Raw genomic sequence first — 10,634 nt, forward strand, 5'->3', positions numbered from 1 at the left:
AAAACATGATAATAATTCCATTTATAATGTGACTTTGGAGTCCAGGACAGTGAATTCAGGAGCACACTTCATACCAGTTGGTAGGAATGATGGTCCATTTTGATTGTCCCTTCAATTGGGCTAACAAGCATGTAGATTAGTGTGTTTATAAGGGTATTTCTAGAGACAGGAAGATCAAGAGGACTCTGCCCTAATAAATGGCTCCAACAGAACAAAATATATCCTCAGAGAAGTTACCTCTGTATAAGGGTCACAGTGGTGAAAAGTAAACGATGTGACAGCTTGGGCTCAGCTCAGGCAGAACTCCAACTAAAAAGAAGGATTGCTATCAGGTAAGCAGAAGCCTAAACTTAGACTTCCTCAAAAATCTTGTGAAGCTGGGTCCTGTTTGTCAAGAAAGCAATTACTTCCCTTATGCACAGGCAAGAGTCAAATACCTAGCATTCTAGCCCAGTTAAGGTGGGAAGACAATACAGACTCCATCGTAGGAGAGGGCCACCACCTTAGAGCATCTGCTGTACTCAGGTCCGGGAAGGACCTCAGTAATATGCAATGACAACTCTAACAGATACAGGGCAGTATGCTCCTGCAGACATTCTGTCTGCGGTTTACGGCCCTTGAAGATATCTAGATAATTCTGCTGAGCAGCCCAGATAATCCTGCCTAGCAAGTTGTGGTTCTCCTCTAAAAAGTCTAACCCAATGGTTTCAAATGTGATTTTGCACCCAAAGTCTAGACCAATAGTTTCAAAAAAATCACCTTGCCCCATATCCCTTCTACCCAATCCCAAGTGGCCAAAGCATGTAATTCCTAGCTTGCAGCATTTCTCTTTAAAAGCTCTCAACCCTGGGACCTGCTGCCACCACCACATTTCCCTCCATCTGCCTGGTGGAGGCCCAGGTAGGAACTTGACAATAAAAGGACCCTTAAGTGCTTACATCAGAAACCAGTTCCTTGGCGGTCTCTGGGTGTTTCTTGAAAAGTGTACAACACAGGTTTCCCATGCTCCGCCCCCAGGATCTTCCCTGCTACTCTAGCTCACAGGCTGTTCTAGCTCATATACTCCTCCTCCTGCCGTTGTCTATCCCCATAAAATTGCTGAAGCTCTCCTTGCTGCCTGTTGCACACTGCACTGCCCCAGCCTGGCAGTTTGAATCCCCAAATAAACTGTCTTTCTACTCATGGAGTGGTCTAGTTCATGGTGTTATTGCACCCTCATTTATATCCTGCGAATGAAACAATACCTGCCAGAAGCCTAAAAAGATCCTGTTGGTCAAGGCAGTGATGGTCAGAAGTGTGCTTATATTTTTATTTCTGGAAGTGCAGGCCAGTGTCTACATTAAAAATCATGCATTTAGTGGATTTGCTTAAAACACTGGGAAGAGGCTTGATTAGCTTTTCAAGTAAATGAAAGGCTGAATCTGGGATGCACTTTTGCCCAGTATGAAACTATGAAAGCCTGGGGTAAGCTACTAACTTATCCAAGAACCAGCCATCTCATCATTTTCATTGGATATAGTGATATCCAATTGAGAATTTTCTAAGTGTACAAAGCATCATTGACTGTGAATGACAGTGTGGACAGTTATTAGCAAGATCAATCTGCTTACTGTATGTTGTCCTCTGGTGAACTAAAAGAAACAGAAGGCACTACTTGCAGACCACAATGAAGTGGGTGTAATGTGTGGAAAGACACATAGAAAACATTAGTAGTGAAATCCTTATGTGCTAGAACAAGTTAATTTTTGAATTCATCCATCCCTTTCTTTTCATACAGGACTTTGGATCCAGTAACAGCATGTTAGTCATAGTGTGAGACCAAAATGAGCCATCTTAGAAATAAGACCAAAATGCTTTCACCCTAAAACTAAGGCCCAAGATTTCTCCTTTTAGGAATAGGTCATTAGTTACTGAAACCAGTCAGTCCAGATTCCAGAAACCAGGAAGTGTAAAAGTACAGAGTCACAAGGTAGTCATGAGGTAATGACTGTCGGACTATGGAATGTCCTCTCCCTGGTTTCCAGGGTAACTGACCACAGAAATGTCCCCACATGAGGGCAGCCAATGAGAAATGGTGGCAGGCAACCACCCCCTTAGAAGATTAAGCCATGATTTCTAGAAAGACCCTAGAAGCGAGCCAATCAGAACTGTACCGATACTAGCATCCCTAAATGATGTAACCTTGTGGTTTTTGCCTTTAAAAACTGAGCTTGCAAGAGGTGGGCACTTCCTCCAGCCTCCACTGCATTGGATATATTGGATGAAGTCCCTGCCTAGGCTTGTATTGCTTTTGGATATCCAGAATTAAACCTTGCTTTTGCATTCCAGCAAGATCGTCTTTGGTGGTCTTACTGGGGGTCGAGATCTGGGCACAACAATAGTTCTAACAACCTCAGGACTTTTCTATGGAATGATGATAGATAGAAAATGACTATAGAAAATGTCCTTATTGATTTTACATCTTATTACACCTGTAATATACTGAGCACAGTTGCATTGCTTTGGTGCAAGACATATTTGTATTGTTAAACAAATTATATCCAATAGAAACCTGAATCCATTCCCCTCTGCTTGTTAAATCTCCAGGGGAGGAGATAGGGATGGAAAATGAGGCTCCAGGTCTATGATGTAGAAACTCTACTGCTGAATCACACCCAGCCTTGAAATTCAGCCTTTCTTTGCATAGCAAAAGCTGCTACTGGAAATTAGAATCACAAAGCCTTGATTGTTACATTGGGAATTTCTGTCCCACTTTCCTGGACTTTTTGTCTTTAGTCATCTGGCTTCTTGCACCTTCTCTGATGCTGGTGGATGTTTCCCCTCTAAGATCTGTACTCGTGGTTCCCCTGACTGTCCTGTCTTTACCAAACTGTCTCAACTAATTTGGAACTCACACTTTGCCAGGAAATTGAAAATGGTTAGCAAACTCTCACTGTTTCCACAGGAGTTAGGACTGTGGGGGGTCCAAAACAGCTTGACCACACAGCTGCCATGACAGGCTTAGGGGCCCAGACATAGCTTCTGTGACAGGCTTACTGGCAGGCAACACCTGAATCTAGGAAAAGCCATGAGCTAACACCACCCAGTGATCCACCCAGGGATGGGCCTACATCCCTGGTAATTCCCTAAGGGGAATTACCTAACATCCTAAACATTCCAGTCCTTAGATAGGTCTAGGTAAGATCACCAGAAGTCCTTGAGCCTAGCACAAACCTATTTCATCATTTTACCAAGAAACCCCTAGACAAATGTCAGTCAATCAGGGTCCTAAACCCTTACTCCCACCTCTGCTATGATAAAAAAAAAAAAAAAAAAAAAAAAAAAAAAAAAAAAAAAAAAAACCCTACCCCGCCCAGGTTCAGAGCCCTCTGCTCTCATAACTGCATCGGACAAAGAGACCAAACTTGAACTTGAATAAACTCTTTGCTTTTACACATGGGATTCAGTCTCCATGGTGGTCTTTCCAGGGTCCCCACCTCCTGGATATAACAATACATTTACGTGTCATAAAACCTATCATTTGTCTCACGGTCCCCACTAAACTGAACTGAAGACCTCAGAAAGTGAATTGTCTTCAGTGTGCTCTGATCAGAAATCTGTGATAAGAAAGGATGGATCTTGCACACTATTCCTTCCTGTGTTTCAGTAGGATTGGTACAATTCTATGACAAATTGTTGTCATGAACTGTAGCTACTACTTTCTGATAGGCAGTCCCCACTTGGTAAGATTCTGACTGAGCAGCTCTGCATCATATAAGCTGCTTTCCCAGAACACATCACATGAGCATCTCCATGTGCTCTATGAAAGCGAACCCAAGTTTAGCCCAGCTGCCTCTGGGATCCAGACTTCCCTTCAGTTAATTTAACTTCATTGTGTGAATTTTACATTACCTATAGGGACAACCAGATCTAAGAGATGTGGAAGTTTGGCCAAAAACTTGAAAATAGAGAATGCTGATTACTTAGATAAGAACACAAAAGCATAATAGGTAGTCTAGAATTATTGACAGTTTTTTCAACCTAGCTTGCATTATGCAAGCTATATTCAGGACTTCCAGCAGTTTGTTATCAGGGTAGGACTCCCCAGCTGCTGCTCCATAGACCGTCTTAGGGACGGTGACATCTGTCTTCATAAATTAACCCAATAAATATCACAGCAAAATTCATTATCAATTTTTATTTCCTACCATACACCAAATGTACAGCACTGAACACAATTTTGTCGCATTGATATAAGAAATATTGTTTGGAGAAACAGTATACAAACAAACTACTTCAAATAAAAATGCATACATCATTGTTTGTTTTGTTTACAAAAGACCCAATTTACAGTATCAATCATTAACATAGTTGAAATGAAAACAATTTAGTGCATGTTACAAAACACAAATACCAAGGAGGCAAATAAATATAGACACACTTCATAAAACTATGTGAACACAAATAAATTAACTGAAGCCATGTAAATTATAGTAATAAATACATAAGTTTGTAAGAGATCTCTTTAAATAAAATATATAACAAACTTGTTAAAATATTTAGCAAAGTAAACTTCTGTGTAATAAGTGAGTCCGTTTGTGTGCTTCTTTGAAGTACTATGTAGCAAATGTTCAAAGACATACTTTAATAGGAAATTTTGTGTCCCATTTTTAGTAGACACCACTCATGGTAGCTGCTTTTTTTAAATTGAGTTTTAAATAAACACCTTCCCTACCTAAGAACAGACATCTCATTTTCACTAAACTAAAATTCAAGAGTTCAAATGAACCCCAAGCCAAAGATAAGCTCCACTTGATGCATAACAAAAACCACAGTTCCATGAGAGTGGAGTGACTGGACCACTTTTCATGTATCTGAGCAGTAACAGTAGTAACAGTGAATTCAAGCCTGTGAATGCCATCACACTAAATCTAAATATCCATGAGGCTAATAAAAAATAAACACTTTTATTATAGCACAGAAAATTAAGCCCACACTAAAGTTCATGTGTACATTTACACAGAGGCACATCTGCACATGAAATGTGTGTGCACACCAAAAAGGCAGTTTAGCTGGTTGTCTATACCTTTTCCTTAAAAAAAATAAGTTTTAAAAAACTTTTGAAACAATGCTTAAACTACTTTACAGTCCCTGAAATAGACATTGCCTTTACTATAGCAATTACTAAACTCTGATCCAGTTGAGATTGTAGACTCAATTTCATGTGTGGATGAGTGTTTGTGAGTGCATATGTGTATGGACTGTGCCTGTGTGTGTGTGTGTGTGTGTGTGTGTGTGTGTGTGTGTGTGTGTGTGTAGTTCAAGAGTTACATCAAATTTAAATTTGTTTTATTTCCTAGGGAAGTGCAGACCAATGTTGCCAATATTCAGACTGGAATAACACTTTTTCATGTCTTATTATGTTTTCTACTCTTCTAGTCAACCCAGTAAGATAAATGCTATTTCAGGGGATATGGTATCTACAAAATTTGCATTCGGATGTGTCTGTATTTCCTAAGGACAATTCTATACCAATATTGTCACTTGTGATATTGTACTAATATACAGCAGGAAAAGCCTGGCTGGTCACATCAAAGCTTATTTCTCATCTTGGGGAAGGGTTGCCAACTAGCCAATGTGATTTGAAAAACAAAAAGACAAATCTGATTCACTTAAAATCTATGCTTTAAATAGCTCAAATAAATAATTCATATTAATTAAATCCGTGCAGCCACGTGGAATACTCTGCTGACTATTTTATTTAATTATTGCTATCAAGTTCTGAGCACGATGTTTGCCAGCATCCTATGCTTTTATGAATGTGGGTCTCCCACCAGTGGGCACCATTTATCTTCACATTCCTTTGCAGCTCACATTACCAAAAACCATTTACAAAACCAGTAAAGGGGGAAAAGAAGCGCACAGTAGAAACCAGACTTGACCGTAGTGCGGTCCTGACACGGGGATTTCCTTCACACTTTTTTTTTTCCATTTAAACCCAGAAAGATGTATGATTTGAGAACAGCATTTCTATTTAAATCCTATTAGAAGATAAATTAATAAACACACCTGTAAAAATATGGTAGACTTCAAAATGCAGTTAAAAGATAAAAAACTCTTTGATTAGTAATAAATAAAATATAAAATGTCACATTTATTTTACATATACTTTACAAAATAAAGAGTGCAATGAAGAAATAAAAGAAAAAGGTATGAAAATAAATGAGATTTAATAATTGACTGCATTGCTTTTAATCCAAAGAGTTTATCATAGTTTTTTTTTTTCCTTTTTATGTCAGTTGGGGAAAAATTAGTGCAATGTTGCAATTATAATTGCAGGGGGCAGTCTCCAGGCTCCAGGTTTGCAGGCCCCTGTGGATCAGCTGGAACTCACTGCTGTGGTGACCTCTGCTTCCTGCATGCTGCCCTCCTACACGTGGATGCCCTTCACCGCCTGCTTGATGCTTTCCAGCAGAGCTTTGCATTCTGGGGAATAGTCCCGTTCCAGATTGCTGTACATGTCTGTGAGAGTATTTACATATGCTTCAAAATTCTGCTCATTGATAGGCCCCTGATGGAGACAAAGCACATGGAACCAATCACAGAGGTTCAGCTGCCCCAAGGAAGATCAGGAGACAGTGAAGAATGTTGTCAACATGTATAAGTAGGAAGAGACGGGTTTATATGGCTGTGGCAGTTTGGGATAGGACATCCAAATGCTAGTGTTTGTAGGGTTTATCTGTTCACTCTTCATTCATGGCATTAATGAAACTTGATTGAATGGTATTGAGGGTCAATCTGGAGCCATATAACGAATGCATCTAGCTGCTGAGCTTAGATGTCTCCAAACAACATGCCTTCTCTGGGAGGAGTCTTGGCCTCAATTACACTTGCTCAGTATAAAAACAGCGTCTGTGGAAGGTATGTGCAGGGGATGAAGGTTTGCTTGTGCCAAGTGGTTCTTTAACAGTTCTAGGTTGGAATGGCAGGGATTTTAGCCTTAAGCCAGTTGCTCACTAACAGTTGTGATAGAGATTTTATAGTATGATACTGTTCATTTCTCCCTCTCTATTTTTTTTAAGGGAGAATATCAGTGTTAGAAGGTCCAGACTGACTCATCTTCACCATGGGTGGTATTTTGGCATCTTCTTTGCCCAATATAATGGTCCTATCATCTATCTATCTATCTATCTATCTATCTATCTATCTATCTATCTATCTATCTATCTATCATCTATCTATCTATCATCATCATCTATCTATTTATTTTTGAGACAAGGTCTCATTTTGTTATCTTGGCTGGCATGGAACTCTCCATGTAGACTAGGCTGACCTTAAACACCCAGAAGTCTGTCTGCCTCTGCCTCCCAAGTGCTAGGATTAAAGGGGAGTGCCACCATGCTGGGAAACACACACACACACACACACACACATACACATACATACATACACACACACACATAATATGTATATGGTATATGGATGCTTTGCATGTATATTTGTGCACTACACATGTGCTTTGTGCCTGTGGAGGCCAGAAGTGGGTGTTACATACCTTGGAACTGGAGTGACAGCCAGTTCTGAGCCACTAGGCTGGAACTGGGAATGGCACCTGGGTCTTCTGGAAGGTTAACCAGTGCTCTTAACTGCTGAGCTTTCTCTCCAGTCCCATAATGTGTTTTAAAGTGGGCACTTACTAGCTGTGTGTAAACTGCATACATAAGAGGCAGGACATACATGACAAAAGGGAACACTCTCCAGCCATGTATGGTACCTCCATGTTCCCATCTTTTTGAAAACCCATGGTAAGTGCTACATTACATTACAAGGTGCTTGGAAGGACAGACTTAAAAATGAGTAAACAGCTCAAGTGGAGAGAGAATTACTATAATCGTTACTGTTTAGAGGGTAAGCTTTCTAGATCTGAAGACAATTTGATATGCCCAGCAGAGTTCTGATCTGGAATATGTGCATTGTCTAGTTGTGATTGTTCCCATTTAGTTTCTACCTCTGCTGTGTATGTATTTCTTACAGAATTATGTAATGGGACAGAGACTCTGGTGGCATGGTGGGTTAAAGGCCACATCAGGAAGTTCATTGTCCCACAAATTCCTGACTCATGCCATCTTTGAGTCTTGACCCAATGATGGATGCTGAGCCGTGACTTGGCTACGGTTGGGAATCTTAAGTGTTTAGTGCCCTGGGAGCTTTCATGTGATCAGGCCTGCAGTCACTGCTACAGCATCTCAGGGGGTCCCTGGATGGTAGTAGACACAAGTTATCTTGTCAGTAAATTCTGTGGCACTGACAACAAAGAAAATACTAAGAAATACACATTTGAAGAAGGAACTAAAAAGACAGGCAAAAGGAAGATGATAATATTCTCCTTGACAGTACCCAAAGTTAAAATCTTGATTTTTTTTTGGTGGGGGGCAGGGGTTAAGAAACATTTGGAATTGGGTGAGACAAAGACTTCAGTTGGAAAGTTGAATAAATTGAGCAATTTAATATTTTGAGCAAAACCCAGTTATATTTTTATTACATTGCTGATGCTTTAAGTCCTTTTATATGTAAACTAGCAGTTTTGGTTTAAGAATATAGGCTCTGAGGAAATTAACAGCATTCAGCAATATCCCCCTCAACAATGCAGCTCTATCTCCAAAGATTGATTTATATTTATAAAAATGTAGAATAAACTTTGTGAATTCTAAATAGTTGCATGCTTAGGTTTTAGAAATAATGATGCCTAATTACACCCATGGGTAGAAGTTGAGCATTAAAAGTTTATTGGGAATGGAGCTATTTATTTTATAATTCATAAGTTGGGTGGATGATGCTGAGGGCTGCATAGAATCTTCTTTTTTTGGAAACATATTTTCAGTGAGTGAGCATGCTGGCCTTTCAACTTTCATATAACTTTATGAAATACCTTCAAGCAAACCTTCATTTTAAAGGACCCTAGCCTTTTGAAATGTCACTGGTCTTCATTAATCTGAGTGTGTCTACCATGTTCTCAGATGGGGAGATCACTGATCATGAGAATGCATCCAGGGTAGGTGACTGCTGACAGCTCAGCCATAGGGTAATGACACTGAGGTGGATGGCAGGACAGCAGAGCCTTGCTCTGGGTCTTACCATCTGTGGCAGCTGGATGTCAGCAAGGCTGGAGATGAGAGCCTGGCTGAGCCCTGCCAGTTCCTTCAGCAGACTCTCATTGCTCTGTTCTATAAGCTTGTTCTCCTCCTCTATGCTCTTCAAGTTGCTCTCCATAGATGTTATCTAAAACAGAGGTAACGACATGAGAAGCAGAGCTTGAGGCCTATGCAAGGCCTCAAGGGAAAACCTGTGGCTGGGTATGTGTCAAACTGTAGCCCTGCCTACTGCTCTAAGTGTTGGATTCACACCTTCAGATTTGTACTTTCAACACAGTCTTTTCCATGACTTGCAGGTCTAGCTTCTCTACATGGCTAGATGGTAGATATCTCAAAGGCCTTAGAGTAAATCTGCTATTTTCCCCAATCCTGTTCCAGCTACATGCCTCTTCTTTGTAGTGGATGACTACCTGAAAGTTTCCCAGACTCAGAGTTCTTCCTCTCATACTTCAAACTCACTGAGCGCTTCTTTTAAAATACACAAGATAAGGCCACTGTCCACCAGTGTTGTGGTCACCTGGACCCATCCATTGGTATGATGGTATCATTTCTCATGGGTAACCTTGTGTCAGCTTTGCTCTGTATAGTCTCTTCTTGGTCTTCTTCAATACACTAATAAAATGAGTCTTTTGAAGGTCAAATTAGAATGTATGTCAAGATGACTGAATTACTCTCAAGTCTCAAACCCTTCAGGGCCCCCTCAATCCATCAAAGTAAATGCCAAGATAATCAACATTGACTAGGTTGTACTATGTGAACAGCCCAGTGTCATCTCTAGTACCCTTCTGTAACTTGCCCTACCCAGTTAGACTACCTCCAGATATAATCCCCACCACTGTTGGCTAACTCCTCCATTTCTCAAATCATTGCTGAAAAATTTCTTTCTTCTTGGGGCTTGGCCATCCTGTTTAACATCAACCCGCACTTTTTATAACAGCAGATTAGACACACACACACACACACACACACACACACACACACACACACACACACATACACACACACACACACACACACAAAAAAAAAAAGATTATTGTCTGTCTTCCCCACTTAGATTAAGCTCCATTTGGTTTCAAGAGGAGTCTCATACTTTCTGAATGGAAGCATCAAGCTCTTTCTATGGACTTCTGGGGCATTCAGAAGGTGAGATGAAGCAACTATTTCATATGGATTAGACTGCTTAGGTGAGGACTCCTGAGAGATGGGATGAAGCTTGCATTTTAGGAGTGGGGAAGGAAAAGAAATGGGAAAGGCAGGATAAAGGGCCCTCTACCCTGCATTATCTTACTTCTCCACTTCTAACTTGTTGCAATGCAGTTATTTTTGCTTTTTGAGATCCTCAGGATTTAATCTAGAGTCTTTTACATGGGTGGGCAAACAATCTATCACCAAAGTACATCCTTAATAACAGAATTTGTGTTAACATCTTAAAAATCCTGGACTGAATTTTTAATTCACAGTGGTCTAGGATTAGACACTGCTTGGAAGTTTTAATCTTTTTTT

At 40.2% G+C, this 10,634-nt stretch overlaps 1 protein-coding gene across 19 annotated transcripts in view; it reads right to left on the reverse strand.

The window, feature by feature from the left end:
- Positions 1-4,162: 4,162 nt before the first annotated feature.
- Positions 4,163-10,634, reverse strand: part of St18 (ST18 C2H2C-type zinc finger transcription factor) — a 319,839-nt gene continuing 313,367 nt past the window's right edge. For 18 of the 19 annotated variants that reach the window (XM_052718277.1, XM_052718272.1, XM_052718276.1 and 15 more), the window contains 2 exons: positions 9,115-9,258; positions 4,163-6,550 (listed from right to left, as the gene is read on the reverse strand). In XM_052718277.1, the coding sequence (XP_052574237.1) occupies positions 6,410-6,550; positions 9,115-9,258 (285 nt within the window). In that variant the 3' untranslated portion in view covers positions 4,163-6,409. The remainder of the gene's footprint in view (positions 6,551-9,114; positions 9,259-10,634) is intronic. The other variant, XM_052718281.1, reaches the window with a different exon arrangement.

The sequence above is a fragment of the Peromyscus californicus genome, unplaced genomic scaffold, assembly GCF_007827085.1.
Source record: "Peromyscus californicus insignis strain IS unplaced genomic scaffold, ASM782708v3 Scaffold_5__1_contigs__length_169319896, whole genome shotgun sequence".
In the NCBI taxonomy this organism is placed as follows: Eukaryota; Metazoa; Chordata; class Mammalia; order Rodentia; family Cricetidae; genus Peromyscus; species Peromyscus californicus.